This window comes from Anser brachyrhynchus (assembly GCF_964034855.1).
Source record: "Anser brachyrhynchus genome assembly, chromosome: 2".
In the NCBI taxonomy this organism is placed as follows: Eukaryota; Metazoa; Chordata; class Aves; order Anseriformes; family Anatidae; genus Anser; species Anser brachyrhynchus.
Window position 1 is genome coordinate 77,833,894 of NC_137695.1, and position 21,683 is coordinate 77,855,576.

General features: G+C 37.2%; 1 protein-coding gene across 2 annotated transcripts in view; it reads left to right on the forward strand.

The window, feature by feature from the left end:
* LOC308190633 (uncharacterized protein) overlaps nt 1-21,683 on the forward strand; it is a 288,343-nt gene that overhangs the window by 65,106 nt on the left and 201,554 nt on the right. For both annotated transcript variants that reach the window (XR_013947386.1, XM_080582248.1), the window contains exon 3: nt 2,218-2,346. Coding sequence is in view for 1 of the 2 variants with exons in the window: in XM_080582248.1 (XP_080438374.1) it covers nt 2,234-2,346 (113 nt within the window). In the remaining variant the exon portion in view is untranslated. The remainder of the gene's footprint in view (nt 1-2,217; nt 2,347-21,683) is intronic.

Below are 21,683 nucleotides of genomic sequence, written 5' to 3' on the forward strand. Positions count from 1 at the left end.
CAGGGCTAAGAACAGGAGTCAGTCTGTTAGTATCTCAGCACTTCTGTTTACAAAAAAAAAAAAAGGCACAAGATATTGCTGCAAAGCATCCCCTCCAAAAAAAAAACTTTAAAAATTACTTGCTGTCATTGCCACTTCATTTTCCCTTTTATTAGAAGAAATTGCATTGTATACATCAAAAAGAAAGATGAGAGACTGTAATTCAATGACATAATTCTGCGTCAAAGTTCCAGTGACATTAAGAAGCCATTCAGACTTCACTGTCCTCTTTAATTGTCTATCAGAGCACTTTCAGTGAAATTACAGTCTTAGTGTGTACAGTTCAGTGTATTTTTGCAGTACATTTTACTATTCTGTATTTATTACTGCTCCAAAAATAACCTGAAAAGACATGCTGTCTTGCTTCTTTTCAACGTGACCATCCATCTAAATATTGCATAGCATGCAGTGGTCTGTAAGTAGTGCAAGTAATATAGCTGATTAAACTTGGTCCTGAAGGCAGCAAAGTTCAGCTACTCATCAGAGCATGGCTTTTTATTTTTATTTTTTCCTTCATAGCAGTACAGTGTGACCCTAAACTAACAGAGCACTCAACTTGACAGGATCATTTGAAATAGTGCAGTGGTATTAGTTCTTACATTACTCAGCTCGTGGGCAGCCAGCGTCAGAGTCGTGACCAGAAAGCAATGGAGATCAAGAGAAGAGAGCAGGGAACGAACTCCCCTGTGCCATGGTGGCAGTCAGCTCCTGTAATGCTCCCCTGAGGTGTCCAGCACCTGGCAGAGCTGCAAATACCCGCAATCTATTGTGAAGTACGCCAGTGACTAAACCATCACCTGCCCCATCTGTGGTTATTTGGGAAGTATGGGTAAAAGCTGTCTGTGCCTTTTTTTACTGAGTTGTGGCTAGGAGCAGAGGCAAAAAAAGCTCTCTTTTTTACGTCTGCATTATTTCTGTTAGAATTAAATGTATGTGCACACCTAAGCAAAAAATAGAAATCCTCTAAAAGAAGGGAGTTATACGTTTTTAAATTCCGAATTAAGTTATTACATACTTAAAAAAAATGCAGTAGAAAAATGCAGGAAACAATTTCAAAATGCAGAAGTCAATGTAGCATCAGTTTGGGACCAAACTGCATCCATGCTGCAGTAGCATATTTGAGGTAGAGTTGTGCCAAAATTCCTTTCCAAAATTAAGCTAAAGGCTTTGAATGTAGATCCAGTATAGAAAAACGTCAGCCATTCAGTTCTGTCAAAATAATGATCGAATTGACTGCCATTGCAGTGCAGCATCAGTCGTGCTGCTGCACAGCAATACTGGACAGCAGAAGGTGATAGAGAGCTGGTGATGTATGTGAGCCACTCCAGTACTGGTTGGAAAAGCCAGCTGTGCCACATTTCAGGAAAAGAAATAGAGGGCAAGGCATCAGGCAGCCTGTGGGATAAACACAATCTTTCTTGGTGTCTATCAGGAAAAGCAGAAGTATTAAAGTACAAATTTTACTTTACAGTATAAGCTAAGCTATAAAAAGGCACAAAGATTATAGTCAATACAGAATATTTATTTAGAGAATATTTTTTAGAGGGAAAAAAAAAACAACCAAACAACAACAACAGGAAATAAGAAATCTGGGACTATGCTGCAGAGCTTTCTCTCTTTGGGCCTGATAACAAGCTAATGGTAAACAGAACTAAAATTTTCTGTAACAGACCTCTGATAACCTTTGGGTTATTTTCCTTACTGAGACCATGAAAACATGAATGCCCTCAACAAAACTATTAAGCTAAACATGGGAAGGGAGTTGAAGCTCTTTTTTGTGGCTGTCCTGTTTTCTTTTCACAGCCATCACTTTCTGGCCTTGTTTTAGACTTGGTGAAGCCCTTGAAATAGATTATTCATTATGTCGTACAAGGAACCTCTCTTCCATCCAGAAATACTGATTTGAAAGAAAAGGACTCAAAAGTGAAATATAAGAAGTTTAGTATTGCAGCTCTAGGAAGCTCTGAGAAAGACTGTGAGCTGATACTGGTATAAATAAAGGAGACCACAGCTTTCCCTAGCACGTTCTGAACAGCCAAAGAGAGGGGGCAAACACTGGCATTAGCTGAGAGGGCCAGTGCAAGGAGTGTATTTATATCCTGTAGGATTGTCTTTGATATCTCACAGAATCTCAGCCTTAGCAAACTTGGAACAGACCTTGTTCACCTTTCATTATAGAAACTGCGGAGCACTAATGGAACTGTCAAGAGGAAAAACACCAGCAGACCACATGAAACCTAGCAGAAGGTCCCCTGGCAGAGCTGCAGGAGCGAAGGCTCAGAACAGGCACCAGGGAAGGGAAGGCAGGTAGGCCATGCCAGATTATCTTCACAGTGCAGTAGATCCCCACCCACTGATATCACTTAGGGCAGGTTTTTAATCTTTCCTCCTGGTGCAGTGTAATGTGTGCGGAGAGGAGCATGTTCTGCTGAGACATGCCTTCCCAGTTTTTAATGCAGTACCTTGTAAATGAAAAATATTTCATAACAAGTGCATGGAGGGTCTTAGTTATCTTACATATCTGGGGGAACTATTAAATCCAAAATATTTTAGCTCTTGCAAATAGGCTGGTCTTTAATAACAAATCAGATAAAAGGTGCTGATCCAGACTCCAGTGGTGCTGCTAGAGACGATACCATTTCCCTACCTAATGTATTTTTTGGCATGGAGATGATCTCCTTTCCTTGTTACACTACCAGAAAAATAAATGAAAGAGAAGATGTTTCTGTTAGCAAGGTGGGCATGTTTTCTGATTAACTGAAGCTAATCCTTACCTTTAAAACTGAACTTTTTTTTTACAAACTTAAGGATGCCAAAGAGAAAATAAAAGGTACCTTATAGACGTGTGAAGTGACTTGCACACCGCTATGATGATGGGAAAGCTTTGTACCTGCTGTTGGCTATTTGTAAATGCAGTCCCACTGTATAATGCTGTCAGTTTGGGGACTGTGTGTACAACAAGTTTTTGATAGTGCTTTGGGTACCATTTTTTCCTTATACAGAGAATAGTTTAAAACTACTGAACATTGCAGACTCTGTGGATTTTGCACTTGATTTCCGCAGGTAGGAGTTAGAGGGTTAACTGTGGTTTCAGTGTACCTTCACTTTGGCTGGCTGTAAGCTGCCCACCCAGCCAGTCTTTCCCTCCTTCCGCTTAACAGAACAGGCGGAGAAAATAACGTGAAAAAGCTCCTGGGTTGAGATAAAGGCAGGGAGATCGCTCACCATTTACCTTCACAGGCAATGCAGACTTGACTTAGGGAACATTAATTTAATTTATTGCCAGGTAAAAAAGTGTTGAATTGCAAGAAGCAAAGACAAAATTAAAACACCTTCCTAGCCCCTCTTCATCCCGTGCCCAGTCTCACCCCTCCAACACCCTCCACCCTCCCAGGCCCAGCCTCACCCCTCCCTCATCCCCGAGCGAGCAGCACAGGGTCTGGGGTCAGTCCCTGAGAGCCCCTCTCTGCTGCCCCTTCCTCCTCACACCATGCCCTGCTCCAGTGTGGGGCGTACCCAGGGGCTGAGGGAGGGAAATCCCTGCTCTTAATGATTTGAAAGTTGTGAATAATAAAACCAATTGATCTAACTCCCTTGCAAATAACTGGGAGTTGAATGTTGTGCTGTTTGGTATCTGAATGTTAATTGCTCATTGATTTTTTTTTACTTTTTTGGAATAAACTTGGATTTAATGCATGACTGATGTCATGACAGTGTAGGCAGTCTTAGTATATCTATTCCTCTTACAGATATCTTTGTTAATATCTCAGGATCTAAGTCTGTATCACCTTTTCAGTCAGATAATCTATATTCACTTGAGTAGATCCATTGCAATCGATACTGACCTTTTTCTGCCACCATCTGGTTTACATGCAGTTCAATATTTTGGGGTTCGATTCACTAGTTTTATTTCCATTTTGGACCCTGAAGCTGAGTACATTTTTAATGGCTTGATTTTTTTCACATGAAAGCACCGCACAGGATTAGTGCTCAGGTCTTCTAGAGCTCACAGGAATTGTGTTGACTTTCTGAGAAGAAAAATGTTATTTTTGTCATTCTACGTAATACTCTTTGAAACAAAAATCAGTCAGGCTGCTCAACAAAAATAAAAGAAACCTCAAGTATATTTTTGTGGCAAAGATACTAATAAATTTTAGTGATCAACATATTACTAATACACCGAGAGAATGTTAATGTCATGATTTCTTAAGATAATTATGATTAACAAAAACAGGATAACAGAATATGTTACTGCAAACTAATTACGCAGAAAATGAATGATCTAGTAATTCAGGAGACATAACAATTAGCACAAGAAACAGGAATCACTGTGATGGAAAACATCACTGTGGCTTCTCTGCCATTTTTGTCTTCTCACACTCCGTCTCAGTTTTACAAAGGCTATGAAATGGAAGAACTCTTTTCCAAAGGGTTGGCTTTTTATGGCAATGTAAAGGATCAAACTTTACTTTACTTTGGATCAGACCAGAAGTCAGCCTTCATCAGAACCCTGCATCTTTTTACAAAAGCTAAATTCATGGAAAGAACTGAACTGATGGTTTCCAAGAAATAACCTCTCAGTTTCCAGCATTTATCAGTTTACAGACTTTCTAAGCTTTGGGTTGTCTCAGAACCAAAGAGTATATCCTTAAAGAACTTTTTTAAAAACATTTAACACATATCTTCACCTATAACATCCTGTGGCAATCAGTTCCATAAATCATGCACATGAAAAGGGAAAAAGACTTTAGCTTGTTTCAGATTTTTTTCTTTACTGTTAGCTTCTATTGGTGTTTTTGTTTTGTTTTTATTATTGGCCATAGTGTGAGATTTAAATGACTATCTCCTATTTTTATTCTCTGCACCATCACTGATGTCTTGGAAATTCATGAAATCTTTAGTGATCTCTACTTCTGTCCTTAGAAATCTCAGTTTCTTTCTCTTCAAAGCTAAATAGAGAAGTATTCTTTAGTGATTCCCTTATAGAAGCTATTCCCTATATCCAATGACATATGTTGATTTTTTTCCTTTTTTTTTTTGTTTGTTTGTTTTTTTTACTTTATGTCTAGCATAACTCTTGGGTAAACTGTAAGGAAATCTTATGATGGTTATGATGCTAATGCAGGACGTGGACCATCTAGGAGCATTTCCTTGCTCTTTCTGATGCTTTTCACATTGTGACATGTCTGTAAATGTTTTCTGCATGGTAGGTCCACTGCCAGTGAAACTTTAATTTACTGTATTAAACAGCTGTGAATTTCACATCTGCTTACAGCTAGCTTGTTTCCTTTCTATCAATGAACATTTAAGAGATGAGTTGCTGTTTGGAATATACATTTTAAGCATGGTTTGCAGACTATATTTCTTTAAAATAATCTGTACAGTTACAAGAAAGAGAATAGTGCAAGTCCTCTTTGTAATTATACTTTAGAAAAACAGTATTGTCAGGTGTTTGACTGTCAACAAGTATGGTAACTGTCCATTGTACATGGGATGGAGACCTACACAGAGTACCAGATTCTCCTGCCTAAGTAGAAATAACTCTGTATCCCCAGAATGTTCTAGTGGTGTTTTGAATGACAGGGTGTCAGGTGAGAATATGTCCTTGGAAAGAAGCACTCAGCTCTTGGGGAATTAGTTCTAACTGAAAAGGCAAACTTGACAGCTATAAGCAAGGCAACCTGTTTTTATTTATGTTACTTACCTAAAACTGGACTCGTTGAGTAGCATGAAGATAGAATTGGTTGTGTTAACAACATCAAGGTTTTGAGTACCACACGGATTAAAAGTGGCCAACTCTGCCTTTTTATGAAAAAAGATAAAACTAGATGAGAAGCTTTGGATCTGTTTTTGTTTTTGTAGTCAAATCTGTGTTCTTTCTCTCTCCCCCTCTCTCCCCAGTTGTTTTTTAACAGATTCTAGTTATACAGGAGAAAGAAAAGAACAAAGATTCAGAATGTTGTTTTTTCTGTGGCATTTTCATAGCCTAACTTGTCAGGCAAATAGACAATACTGCACACAACAAGCATGTCTCAATGTCTGCCTGTTTATAAAACAGTTTCTTTCTTACCATAACAAGCCAAAAAAAAAAGGGTGTGTGTGTGCATGTTTGTACTAGTTCCATCCTTCTTCTCTGAGGAATTTGACTGTTTTTGCAATTGCAAGTATTGAGTATTTGAGCATTTGTTTAAGTTTGCCGGGATTTATCTGAATCATATCATACAATCATAGATGGCACAGGTTGGAAGGGACCTTAAAGATCATCTAATTCCAGCCCCCTGCCATAGGCACGGATACCGTCCACTGGATCAGGCTGCCCACGGCCTCATGCAAGCTGGCCTTGAACACCTCCAGGGATGGGGCATCCACAGCTTCTCTGGGCAGCCTGTGCCAGTGCCTCACTACCCTCTGAGTGAAGAATTTCCTCCTAACCTCTAATCTAAATCTCCTCTCTTCTAGTTTAAAACCATTCCCCCTTGTCCTGTTGTTATCTGACTGAGCAAAAGGTTGCTCTCCATCTTTTTATAAGCCCCCTTTACGTATTGAAAAGCTGCAATAAGGTCACCCTGGAGCCTTCTCCTTAGGCTGAAACACAGCCCCAGGTCTCTCAGTCTTTATTCATAGGAGAGGTGCTCCAGCCCTCCGTTCATCTTCGTGGCCTTCCTCTGGACCCACTCAAACAGACCCACATCCTTTTTGTGCTGGGGACCCCAGAGCTGGACTTAGCACTCCAAGTGGGGCCTCACAAGGGCAGAGCAGAGGGGGACAATCACCTCCCTTGACCTACTAGCCACACCTCTGTTGATGCAGCCCAGGATGCAGGTGGCCTTCTGGGCTGCAAAGCATGCACTGCTGGCTCATGATGAGCTTTTTAGCCACCAGAACCCTCAAGTCCTTCTCTGCAGGGCTGCTCTCAATGAGTTCTTCTCCCAGAAGTCTCTTTAGAACCACCCTAGATTTGGCTCTGAAGCTCCAGACTGAATTTACGTGGTTCAAACTATACAATAGGACAGATCATACAAAAATTTTTAAAAACAATCTTTTATATATGTAGACCTTCCATAGAACGCAATGTGGTCAGTATCATGAGAGGTCTATGTGGAGTCACTATAAAGAAATAAGGAAAAATTGTTTAGAAAATTGCTACCTATGGAATAGATACAGCTTGTGTTTGGCAAAGAAAACGTTTGAAATCAGGTTGTCAATTGCCTTGAACAGGCAGTGTTCCAATTCACTTCAGGACAGCTTTGCAGTTTTGGCTTATGTTAGTCAAAATCCAAGGTTTTACAAACATTTAAAAGTGCATTTCATACAAAAGTTATTTACCTTCTCGTTATGTCTTTCAATAAGAGTATTAGCATAGTTGGTAAGACATTGAACACTTTTTAGAGGAAGGGATTGTTACAGGCTGAAATGGTACTGCCTTTCTAGATGCTACTTTTTTTTCTTTTTTCTTTTTTTTTTTTTCCAGTGATAATAACAGAACAAGAGGTTTTGTTCTGTTTTTATTAAAGGAAAATTTCTGTAGAAGTTCAGTAGGTCTTTGACTCATGGCAGAATGGGAAGAAGGTGGCCTTGCTGGCAAGATTAATTGTAGTTTGTAGTACAGCTTTCTCCTAAGAAATTCCTTTTCTTAAGTAATATATTACTTGCAGATTTAGACATAAGCACAACATTTATCTCTTGCTCTGTGGGGGAGCAGGATGGGTTGCCTCAGCATTACTTTTATCATGATCTTGTAGTTAAGTATACTTTTAGTAAGATTATTTAAATTACCTAGGGTGGTGGATTATGGGCTGTGAGAAGTATCAAAGAAAAGGCATGTGGGTTACTGATGAGCTAATGAAGGCAGGGAGGAGTGTGTAGGAAGAGTTTCATGAGTGGTGGCCTTTTGCACACCTCTGTGGATGTGCACTGTCTGAAGCCTAATGAAAAAATGAAAGTCATACTCCTTTTTGTAAGCTGATTTCTGTATCCTCTCATTGCCTGTCTTCACAAACCTCATAGGAAAAGTGTAACTGTGAGATCATCTTTCCCTGGCAAAATTTTGATGAATTTGGCAAGCAGACTCAAGGTTGGTGCAAAACATCAGAATGTGAATTTTAGGGTTGGGGGTGGAAGTGTGTGAAAAAGGCTAATAGTACAACATTTTGCTTTCCATAAGTAATCCTGTATTTCTTCTAACAGAAAACACAAAGGACAATAAAGACATCCTCACTGCAGTCATGAAAGAAAAGGCTTAGGTTCAAAGAGTAGCAGCTACTGAATTGCAGATAGATTTGAAGCATATGATAGGTATGCATTTACATTATTATGTTAAATCACACAGAACTTCCTATGTCCTTTACATATCAGCATTGTTTCATGAATATTTGGAGCTGTTTTCTAAATTCAGGTACACTTTAGCTCAGATGAAAGCTAAACTGCAGAAGCGAACCATGCAAGAAAAGAGTAAAACTGCACGCTGAAGTTTCTTTGTTGAGATGGGTATACATTGCAGCTCAAAGATTCAAGTTAGGAAGAAAACACTGACACAGAAAAATATAAAGTTATATGTATAGAAAAACACAAAAACAGGGAGGTGGAAGCTGGCGACTAAGCAATGCCAAGGAGCTGTTGCAGAGAGTGGGGGAATTTGCCCATTCCTCAACTCACTGAGGACTGCTTGCATGTCTTACAAGCATGATATTTACAAGGATATACTCATGTTTAGTCAGGTACATTGTTAATCCCCACTGTCTTTTTGTTTCTGTGTTAGTCAGGCACACTATTTAATAGCTTTATAACTGCTTTATACTCCTGTGCTGTGTATATTTTATAATATCCTTCTGCACAACAAATGGTGCCCACACAGAGCCTGTGAGAAAGTGAGTGAGTGGGTTCCATGTCAAAAATTGAAATTGCCTTGTCCATCACTGGAATTTACAAGATGTTTCACTAAGAAATGCTCATTTTCCTTTCTGCCTTTTATTTAAATCATTCTCGCTAATGTATTGCAAGAACATTTTTCCCAAACACATTTACAGCTTATAATATGCAAAAATGAATAATGCTTTGTTTTTGCTCCTTCATTAAGACAGTTAAAGACTTAATTACTTACACTTTCACTTATAGTTTATTTTGTACCTGAAATCTTAACTGACAGACATTAAGTGTGGGGAAGAAAAAAAATTGAAACAAAAATGTAAAAAATTGTTCTTTGAAAAAAGTCAATTTCTTTATAGCTGTAACAAAAAAGGAAGCACCGGTTTAGACCTTACATCCATCAATGTCTTGAGAATAAAGCCATCCTGGATATTGTGAACCTCAGAGGTTCAGAAGCTGGCAACATTGGCCAGACAAAGCATTCCAATTTTTAAATACTTTACTGTGGTGAAACTACTTTTGAGATCTTTCCTGTTATTGCTTATATTATCTGTTTATTTTAAGAAGATGTACTGCAAGTAAGAATCATTTATTTATTTAATATTTATTAGGTTGTGTTCTCGCTGAATGTTACATTAAAGGCACTGCTATGAATCTGAATAGCAAATTAGTGCCCCTTCAAACCTGATATGAATAAAATGCCGACAATTTTCTTTAAATAAACCATGAATTTTAAAACAAAACTGAAGATGGTTAATAGAAGAGGAATGCTAACTTAATATTTTGATCATCCAGATAGCATACATTTGAGATTGTTCACTTTCCTTACATGTACAGCATTGACAATAAGAAAAAAAGAGGCTTTCTACATCAAAGGATTTGCAAAAAACAGGAAATAGCATGTTTAAATAAGATGGCAGTGTTACTGAATCCCAAAATAAATCTGCCACTTAGCTATTATTCATTGGGTTTATTATTGTTACATGTTTTAGATCTGCACTATCTAAAACTTCCTGTCAGTTGCACAGAATACATGATTTCAAAGAATGCCTTGATCTTGATATGCAAGAAAATTATAGGTGACAATTCCCTTGAATTTTAAAAAACAATCTTTCTCTGAAATCTTCTCAAGAAATAAAGTATATGCAAAGTTAATTCTTTGACAAAGAATACCGATCATAAAAAAAATAAAAATGAAGGGGGATTTTAGAGGAATAAATTACTAAGGTGGTTGATCAGAGGTTCAAGTTTGTGTATTTCTTGATATTTTATTTAATGAGATTTATTTTTTTTTTTTAGAAAAAAAGCACACCATCTATATCATAGAGAAGGTAAGATTACACATTGTAAATAATTGAGCAGACATTTGCAGACAGCGCTTTGAGACAGTATAGGACTTAATGAGCTATTTTATATATCTGCCTCTGCTTTCTTGCATAATGAAGTATTTTTGAAATTAGTCTCTTTGTTATGCTAAGATCATAAAGAAACCAAATATCTTTGTTAATAAAAATCGTCTTTGTGATAAATATTTATCAGTAGCCAATTTTAATAAAAAAGTGATGAACCTAGCAGGTTTTACAAAAGTGGTGGAACATTCTCAAACTACATGAGCAATGTATGTATAGGCCTACGTATAGATACTTTAGAGTCAGGAGCTAAGTTTCTCCAGAGTTGGGTACACTGGCACAGTTAGCTTTTTAAAAAGAAAAAGCTCAGGATCAGTAGGTCAAACGAAATGTTGTAGAGCATGGTTCTCCAGGCTGTTATGGGTGAGAAGGGTCTTTCTAGTGGGAAGTGGAGACCTGGACTTACGAAAGAGAAATGCATTCATTTGAAAATGAAACAGTATTATTTTACTGCTCTTGACATGTATTCATGGGTACCTAACTATTTTGAGTGCCTAGAAGCAAGTGAATGGTGCCTAAAGCGAGAGTACTCAACCCTGTGCCATTTTAAATTCAATAACAATTTAATAACAGGTACACAAGAGAGCAAAGGTATTTCTTTGGACCACAATTCAATCTTTCACTGGCTGTTGGGTATAAGCTAGAAACAGTCGCTTCAAACGAGGTTACCAGGCAAGTGACACGAAGTTGGTTGCATCACTCCAAAACATCTAAGTCAGTTTCCTTTTTTCTTATGCAGTGGCATTTTCCCATCAGAAATATCTTCATTATGTAGTCTCTTCTGTAGTTTTGAAATTAATGTCTACATGCTGTCATTAGAATAATGCAGTGACTCATACAGTGTCTATCAGATATATAGGGCATGCTCTTTTGTGATTGTATTTTTTTTTATCAAGTTTACAAAGAAATATGCATGTTGTCAAAATGGCATGTCATCCTTGAACACATTTCTGTTTCAAGAAAAAAAATGTGGTGGATAGAAGCAGAACACTTTTTATAACCGAGGAGCTTTGATAAAACTGTACAAAGATGTAACACATTTTACAGCACATAGACAGACACCAGTATGAAACCCAGTGAGTGTTTCGTCAAGTATTTTTCTTTTAATGTATGCTTCTAAATTGTAACTTACAAAATCAAAACTCTGATGAAGTGGGGTTTTTTATTCAGTTACTTTTTTCATTGGTGTAATTATCTACCAAAATTTTCTGATTGGAAATGTATAAATGTAAAGGTCAGTTTTCTAAACTCAGGAAATTTCAAAGTCTGCAATTAATATTGGTAATCTCCCTGTCTGCATGTTTGTGGAGGGTTTGCTTTTAACCTGAGGAATTTGGTATTTGGATAGGTCGTAACATCTGGAAAGTTCCTGAATATTAGAAAATCTACTATGTCAGAGCCTTTCCAGTTTCCTCTAAGTAACTGTTCACTGTGCACTTAGGTTGATGTACATGTGTTCATGTGTACATGATGTTCATGACTTCGGGATCAGAACTGGGGTCCACTGGTCCTAGTAATAACCTTGATTTATTAGTGTGGTGGTGGAACCTGATTTTTTCTTTTTACTTGTTTTTCAAAAGGGAAAGAGTGAAAACACAGACTATTTTCTTACCTACTGTTGGGCAGTAAACGTTATTATTATTTGGCTAGTGGTAGTGTACCTTACCCTTATCAAATAATTGTTTTATTCCTCTGAAATTGACTGTTGGCCAGCCTATTCCACACATGCTCTCATCTCAGCAAAAAGCCTTTACCACAGGCTTCAGAAATGGCACAGTGATCTTTTGCACTTTCTAATACTATACAGCGCAAACCAATATCTATTCCTGAGTGTGGTGAGCTGTAAAGCCAGGGGATTCTCTCATCACAGAAACACCAACAAAAGGAATCATTCACAAGTGCAAGTACCTATTGTGTGTTAAACACGCTCCAAATTCTAATCCCAAGTAAGTGCCAATTTTGGAAACTCTGTAAAGAGCAAAAAAAAAAAAAAAGTAGCAAAAGGTGCTTTTCTAGTTTTCCAATCAACTTTTATATTGTATGTAGCTATGAAACTGACAGCTGTTTCCTGGGTTTTGGAAGCTTATGTACTTGTGTACAATTTTTTCTTCTACCTTTGATAGGATATCTGTGTAGCTCTTAACAGAAAAAAAAAAAAAAAAAAAGTGACATAGTTCCTAGCCTGTCTCTTCCTGAGGAATCCCTGTAAAAATGTAAAAATATTATTCCACCTGGGTTAAATAAAAGAAAATGATAATGTAAGGAGATATTACAAGTCCGATTACGTGTGTATTTATGGATATCAGTTAAGTTATTTTAAGCCTGTTTGGCAGGACCACGGGCATTGTGGAAAGGCCAAAGGCAAGCTATGCATCATATGTCTGTACATATTTAGGAAAAGCATGGAGTGTCAGTTCTGTATTTTTTCTTTGAGAATATGGAAAAAATAACGAGTTTGAGGTTTATGTTTTGCATCTTTGGGGCTTGGTGACTTTCATGTGCAAAAGGGTGGTAGTGGAGATGAGCATCGGTGTCTGCGGAGGTGGTGGCACACACGAAAGCAGGGTGAGAAAAGGGTCGTGACATAGCAGTAGTATCCCTAGGGTGAGTTGCCTGAGCCTGTACAGCAGGAGACATCAGGTAATTGCCATCGGAGGGAGAGAGGGAGGTGGCTGTACCAGAGCTCACGGAGGAGGTGCTGCTCTGTGAAATAACTGGCTCGCAACAAAGCCCAGGGTCATGGGCGCCTCATGTGCACTTCCTTCTGTTGGCAAGGCTACGGGCACTGGACCCTAGATGGCTGCAGCATTTTGTGTAGGCACGTAATTCTGTTTTAAAGGCTGAAAAACTTATTTTGATTTTGTCTCCAGAAAAGTCCTCTTTTCTTCTAGCCAGCACAATTTACATAAAAGCGTCTCTCAGATTTTCCAATTGCATGATTCTTTTGGAGATTCCCATGCAATATTGTATTTATAGAAATAGGAGTGGTAAATGCAGTTCCATGCACTGGTGCAAATTCCACAGCTAGTCTGAAAGCCACTGAAATACCTTTTTTTTAAAATTTTTATTTTATTTTTATTTTTCTCTCTGTAGTGAGGATTGTTCAAAACTTAGCACTGGAGGACTCAGCATATACCTGGAAAGCTGTTGATTTCTGTCTGATGTGCAGTAAACCTGATCATCATTCATGTTTGACTTTAGGTTAAGTTATTTTGACAAGCTTGAAATTCCCTCGTGCTCTGACCTCACTTGAGCTCGTTTCATGTTACGATTTCAAGAATGGCATTGCCAATTGGACTGCATTAGTCATTCCATTTTGTGCCAATGCAAATATGAGCTGTATGTTGGGTTGGTAATGTGTAGGGAATACAGGATCATGCTTATATGCAGATGTAAAAATTTCAGTTGGCAGAAGTCCCTATGAAATACAACTTTTATTCAAATTTTGAGTCAGAAATCTGACCCAGAAGCTGGATGAAAGCACTCAAAGATAGAGGAACAAAAAAAATCTCTGTTTTTCTTGAGGTTTCTACTCCAGTGCTTGCAGCTCAGTAGTGCTCTCTACAAGGCATTAATAAAAACACTTTGCAAAGGGAGCATTACATGTTCTTGGTATAGCTCATAGGGGTTAAGTTTTATAAGTTTTATATTGCTGCAAAGGCCAGCCTTTTGAGAAACTTCTTTGTGCAGTGTCATACAATTATTTTCTGGGCTACAAGGGAATTTTGTATGTCAGTGGCCTAAATATATGACATTGTATAAGACTTTGGCAAGCTAATTGCTTATTACAGAGGAATTTAAAATGAGTGTTTAATGAATGAACACTGCCTGCTTAAATACCAGCTTATGGCATTCATTGTAAATCAAGGTTACTGTGCTTAGGTCATGCAAGATTAGGAATTATAAAAGTGACCCTCTATCTCAGTGAAATAATCATTTTAACTTTAAATGGTTTTAATTGAAATGTGGGTTATGGAGTGAAAAAAATTAAAGACTTTTATTTCAAACTTTTATTTTCCACTGCCTGCCTTCAGGCCTTGTGGCCATTGTGGACGAAGATGTAAGTTATGAGTGTATGAACAGATGTATAAAGCCCTGAGCAGCCTGGTCTGACCTGATAGCTGACCTTCCTTTGATCTGGAGGTTGGACAAGAGGCCTCCAGAGGTCCCTTCCTGGCTGAAATATTCTGTCTGTATGGAATTACATCAGATACAGTCCAGAAACAATACTCAAATGAAAACTGAAATATTGCACTGATGTTGTTTCAGCATATACTTTCATCTGAAAACATAATTTTAATCTCTTAATATTTTATTCTCAGATCTGGTAGTAGGCCGGTGTATATATACACAGAGATAATATTTATCTCTTCTGACATACTGACAAAGCATTTAGAGATAGGAAAAGCTGCAATCACTCCAAAAAATGATGCCTCCCAAGAACATATCTTCACTAAGCTCATTGCTAATCCCCCAAATCCATCTTTAAAGGTTTTATTTAAAACCTAAGCTGCACCAAAATTGTATCTTCTGGGAGGCTGCTTTCCCAAATGAAGTTAATTGAGTCTTGTATTACACTAAGGTTAAAAATAAATAAACAAAAAAGGAAAAAAAAAAACATTTGGAGAAATGAAACTGCTTTGCTATTTCTTGCTATGCTGTACTTGGTCTGGTGATGACAAAGGAAAATAAATAGATGTTATGTTGCTCATATCTAGGATTACTATGCACTTTACATAAGCCAAAAATTAATCCTAGAACTGAGTAAATATAGTAACTGAGTAAATACAGTTACTACCAGGAAAAGAAATAATAAAAGGGAAAGCCAATGCTTCAGTGTTTCTTCCAGTTCTTTATCTCCACAAACAAACACATTCAGCTTTTAATGTAATTTGGGTGTTGTGTCTACTTAGACAAATTAAACTTAGCTTTAGAAGCAGAAACAGAGAGATGGTTACAAGTCTGTGCATGAGTTTTTCAAGCTCAAGATTTTTTTCAAGATTTTTGGTAAAGGTAAACAGTTGCACTTAGCCTGATTTAGCTCCCTTGGTAGGTAGTCTTTGTTGGTATTCTGCCAGACGGAAAAGGTACACCAATACTTTATTGGAAATTACAATCAAAATACAGTTATACAAACCTCGAGCTGTAGAAATTAAATTTGGTGTAGAAAAAAAAGAAGGTGACAATAGCAGCAGAGTGGCTGGTCATCAGTAACCACATGCCTGGGCACAGATCGCACGTTCTGCGCATAAGGCTCTGGTACTGCAGCCCTGGTGCTGTAGGTACCACACACAGCACCACCGACCAACAGATGGCTTGCCTGGAGGTTTCAGTGTAGTGATCAGAATAGGAAGAAAAATACAGTCTTTCAGAGGCAGAACGTGTATTTTCATCACTTACTCTTTTCTTTGTATGGCAATAGCTAGCATGTCAGTACCACCAGGTGAAAGTGTTTTTAGTGTTTTTAAGACCCTTCAGTGAAATTAAGAAGGTTTTCAAAGCTACCCCTTGCATATTGTAACTGCAGAAGTTTTCTGAGATAATCAGAGACAATGTAAAAATTATTTGTAAAACAAAACAAAATGAAAGTTTTTTTTCCTCTTTGACTAAGACTTCAAGTATGGGGAGAACTCTTTGGATAATACTTTAAGATATATTATCCTAAAGATTTATCAGATTTATATTCTCTGATAATATTTTAAAAATCATACAGCTATAGAGACCTGTGCTAAATATGCTTTTTTGAGCCTGCCCTATCAATAAAGGAAAAATACTTCCCGTGTCTCGGTATATTGTTTTAAAAAACAAAACAACTCAATCCTAAAACATCTTCCTTCCACTCCAAAGTTGAATACATCCAATGGATCTTGCAGAGCTGACTATATTACATCTGGACCTGAATTTACAAGTAGGCCTCTTTTGCAATAATATGAAGAACAGGTATCCCTAAGGGAAAGGGGAGTTTTGAAATTTATCCAACAGTGGATCTCAATTTCTTTCACTAGTTCTTTCTAGGTTGTAAGTCTGTGTGAAGACAAAGGTGTTAAGCGTAATCTCCAGAAGTTACGTGAACTAAGAAGAAAAGACAGCAAGCACAAAACATATAAGGTTTACTGATTAACAACATATGCACAAGGGTTGTCTCTCATGTACCATTTTCACTGCAGCTTGCATCCTACCTCTTTACCCCAGCAAAACAAAAAAGCATGTGTGAAGGCACAAAGCGTGTTTGAGACTGCAAGTTATTGTTTGTGGTGAAAAAACAACAACAACAACAACAACAAAAACAAAACAAAAAAAAAACAAACAGAGGACGCTAACAGGATACAAAAAGCAATTGGTCACAAGTAAAAGTGTTCAGAGGAGTATGGAAATTATTTTGAACAAATGATAGCAAATGCCACATTCTGTATTAATAACACCCCCACACACACATAGACACACAACACACTAGATGTTCATGTTCAATTGTTTTTAGCCAACGTGTGTTTTCTCACTTGTGATTCCAGAGGGATAGACTTCATTTTTGCCAGAACCACAAGATCTATTGGATTAATGCTTTTGGTATCATTGCTCCAACCAGCCTCACTAGGGTTGGGTAAGTAGGGAGTAAGTAGGGGGTAAGTAGGGCTGCTTTTGCTCATAAATTAGATGCACAGTTTATCATCCCATCTACCCTGACTTTAAGTTGAAGAAAGTGAAGACTAAGTATTTTTTTGAGCTGATTGGAAAACCTCTCACAGAGTTAAAAAGGAGCATAGGAGATTATGCTTCTGAAAAAAAAAAAATCCATCAGTAAGGTAAATGGGAGAAAAAACACACCCAAGACAAAACGAAGACAAGACTACAAAGCGAAAAGTAACTGACAGATGAAAGCATCAGCCATATTAGTCACAACAGCAGCAGAACCCTTATGTCTTCTATAGGAGAAGAAAGACCGTGGAAAATGAGGAAACTTGCATCTTTCTGCTTTTCAAGCAGAGATTAATCAGTGTAACAGAGTCGTGCAGTGTCTTTACAGCAAAGGTCTAATTTTAGACAGTGACTTGTTACATGTCTTCCAAGTAATATAGTTCTTGATCAGTGTATCTAAATATTCAAAATCTGAAAGGTTTGTCTTTTCCTTCATTATTAAAAACAAAATGAGAGAAAAATAGAAAAAGAAATCTTTTAATGGTGGGGAGAGAAGAGGCTGCTATAGGACTATGATACTGTATAGGATGACAACATGAAGAGTAATTAAAATGTGGAATATTACTATAAGATGTAGGGTAAATATACCACCTACTGATAATTTATAGATTTAAAAATTCATGGAAGCTTACTAAGGTTTACATTATGGCAACATTAACAACCATGAAAGTTATTTCTTAGATGTATTTTGATTGCTTTCAGATGCATTTTTGTAAACCTGTCTATTCTGTTATTATTAATTTGTGTACTTTATAGAGAGCAGAAAGGTATTGCTAGTTTTTGCAAACAATTTTTCATCAAGCTTTCAACTTCTTAGCAGTCCTTTACCATTCCTTGGCTCAGGTTTCTATAAACTGTAAAGTCTGTGTCATATTTTTGGAACAATCTTTTAAGACCTTCCTTGAGACAGAGGGGAGAGGAATCAAAGGATGAAAAATTTCACAGTCCAGAGCAGTTTATGAAGATGGGCAAAAAAAAGTTTCAGAAGGAGCAAACTGTGAGTGATCTAGGGAATGACAATAAAATATTTAAAATAACGGTGAACAGCGGCTTGTACTTGAGATTTGGATCCTGTTCCCAGATTTGGTATAGTGTAGTGTGCATTTTTATCTCTAAAATTTATGAAGAGGTGCTTGGAAAAGTTTATTACTGTTTAAAAAATTATGTGTGAAAAGCAGATGTTCATGTATTGGTCTTGTCTAAATATCGGTTAGGGGATTTGGTGGTCCCGTGCTCTATCCTAATCCCATTTTCTTGCATTTCTGTATGCAGTTAGGCAAGTTACTTTGACCGAAGTCTTCAAAAATAGTCTGCTGTGAAGAATAGTATTCAGCTCCAGATTAACTCTTAAATTTAGATATCTGTTTTACATGTAGGTGTCACCTTCTTAACTTAGCGTCTAAGTCCCTAGTATAGTCAGTGGAGATCTACTCAATACAGTCAGTAGACTATTGAAAGCTATTTAGGTAAACCAAGGTAGGTGATTACTTCAAGATTAACAAATAGTTCTTGACACTCTCACCTTTACTGACTAAACTGTGAATACAGGCAGTGCTGTTTTTCATCTAAACTAAAGCAATCTCAGACAATCCAAGCTGGACAAACAGGTTCCTTTACGAATGAGTTTCCTAAAATATTTTTGCTCCACGTTTGCATGTATAGAGTGGAAATAACACAGCCTTTTCTCAATAGTTTATGTTGTTAGTATATGTAATAAGGCATTTGAACTAAAACTGTCCCTCACAGTGTGCAGGTAAAGTTTTTATCACCTGAGGTCTCTGGTACAACCTTGCAAATTTTATAAATACAAATAAGAGCTAAGCACAGTTTACATATTATATATAAGGAAAATGTTCTGTCAAGATCATACAGCCGTTGCATAGCTCCCAAGTGTCAGTTAACTGCCATCATGCATAGGAAATCTCAGATAATCTTGGATATTCAGAAGATAGCAAGGTCTAGGATCTTGGCCCCTTAGAGATTACAGGGAGTGATCATACAAGTCTTAAATATTTTTGAGAGATTAAGTTTTTGCTTGGCCACAGGTTTCTTGTATGAACTAGGAGAAATCTGGTAATAGTAACTCTATACAAAAGAGTCTGGCAGCAGATACCAAAATGACCCTTTTGTACTTAGAAGATTTTCAGACTCAGATGAAGCTGCTACCAAGGCTTGGAGGAACTGGGCCACCCGACATGACCTTTTTTCAGTGACTTCTTCAGGCAGGGGTCAGTCTCTGGACTTTAAAGTCTTCTGGTGTTCAGTCCAAGCAGTAATAATAGTAACAATTTAAATTAGAGAACAGTAGTTATCTATTAACTACAATGAACTAGTCCAAAGAAAGAAAATTTCAGTAGAGATCCAAGGGCAAAAAAATATGAGAAATTACCTAAAGGCACTATAAACATGCAAGGAAAGGGCAAACCTGGTGCATTGTGTAAAAGAATGGAGAAAAATAGAAAATTACGAGAAAGGCAGGAAATATCTTAGGGAAGCATTCTCTATCACAACATGAAAATCATCCCCAGCAAAATGCAGAGAGGAAGACATGACAATGGAATCTACTTGAAGATATATTAAAAGTAGATCAGATAAAGGAACAACAAATAGGTAATATAGCTTGCTCAAATATGCTGCCAACAAACAACCCTTTCCTCGTCCACCTTTAACTTACCATATGCTTATTCTTAGTGTTATTATTGTATTCCTCAAAGAGTTCTAAAGTGAGTTATTGAAAATGCAGAGAAAAACTAAATTTTTATAGTACTAAATTTTTACAGTATTTTAGTTAAAATAAAGTGAAATTTTACAGTATCAAAATATCTGAAGTCTAAAAAGGTTGAGCTGGAGAAAGTGCAGCCAAAGCATTATTTTAGCAGAATCCAGAGTATGATGCTTACGTAACTACTTAATGACATTGTCAAACATTTGCTCATAAAGGAAATGATCCATTTGTTGTGGGCTAGATCAGGAGGGAATGATTTATGTTATTTATCTGGATGAAGAATCTCAGACAAGAAGGTGAGATATTGGTTCTGGTTTTCTTTCTAGTTTGGAAAAAAACCAAAACAAACAAAAAAACCAGAAAAACATTTTCATCAAAGCTTTTCAGAAAGGAGATCCAAGTTGTTCATTTCATTTCCCTTCTGTAAAAATGAAAAATGGAAAGAGAAAGAGACTTACTTTTCATAGGCACTAAAGTCTTTGGGTTATAGTTGGGAGCCAAGCCAGCTATATACACTTGTCAGCTGGCCAAAATTGCCTCCCTGACATGCTGAGTACCAAAGATGCACTAACAGTATTAAACTTAATGACATGAGATGCACTGAACTGGAGTCAGTGTACTTGAAAGATTAGATATGTTTCTAGTGAATTTCTGCTAATTGAAGTATCACTGTGAAATCTTTCTTTTCCAGTTTTTACTGAACTGTGTTTTTGTCACAAATACTCCATGCAAATGTCTTTATGTTTTCTTTGGATCGGGATTAGTATCAATTGCTTTTTCTCAAATAGGCGATTGAGTCAGGGGAGACAGATCATAAACCTTGGAAGCCTTTCAATGAAGTATATTATTAACTGTAGAGTTATTATTAAAAACATCAAGCTGTTATTAATAATAAAATACAAGTATTCACACATTACACTCACTTACTCACTCTTGCTTTCCCTTGTAGTTACCCAGCTGGAGCCACAGTCAGGGACCAAGCCCAGCTGTTTCCCCTGGAGTAGGGGAAACATGTTGATGCTACCTAGCTTTTAGGCAAGAGTTTGGGCAGTCCTTCAGAGGGATGTTTGTTTAATCCAGCGTTTGTGTAACAGCACAGTCTTCCTCTGCACAAAGCTGCTGCTGCTCTTTTAGAGTTACGCAGCCTGTTGTTGATGCCTAGTGCGGGCTGGTGACCTTGTACAGATTCAGCAAACATGTCATGTTCTGACTTTATCAATTCTTGAAGATCCAGCAGGACTGTTGGTTTTCAGATCTTGTCTATGGTTTGTTCACGATCTCTACATGGCATGTATTTTTTCTCTTTTCAGCCTGTTGTTTTCTAGTAACTAGTTCAAACCTATTGAAATTTATGAAAGTTTTTCTTGTTCAAATGGAGATACAGGGGGCCTTTCTGACAGGATACAACTTTCTATTATATATATATATATATCCTATTTTTTGTCTTATCTTCAAAATTATTTAATTTTATCAAATTTTGTATGACTATTCTTCAGTTAGCAATAGTTCTGTCAGCGTATTTACTGATAGATTCTCGAAGTTCTCTTCTAATTTAGTTGCTCAGATTTCTTCCCTTCTTCTCACTCCTACATATGGTTCTAAATAATTCCTCCAAGATTTAGATGTAAATATCCTCCAAATATTGCTTACATTTTCCCTAGATGTCTCTTACCCTTAACAGAGCCAGTGAATGCTCCTTCCAATTTGATCTTTCATATTTGGTAATATTTTCTGCCATCTCACTTTTTAGTATACCTCTTCACATTGCAAATAACTTCAAAATCACAAGGTATGAGCCGTGACCAGAAAATGGTATGTGAGACCCCAAAAATCATTTAGTCACTACCAGATGCCTTTCTATCTCTTGACATAACTTGTTTGCCTCTCTCTTTTCCTGTTTTGATATTGTGCAATGTTTTTTTTTTTTCAGGTTTTCCTCATCTCTTTTTACA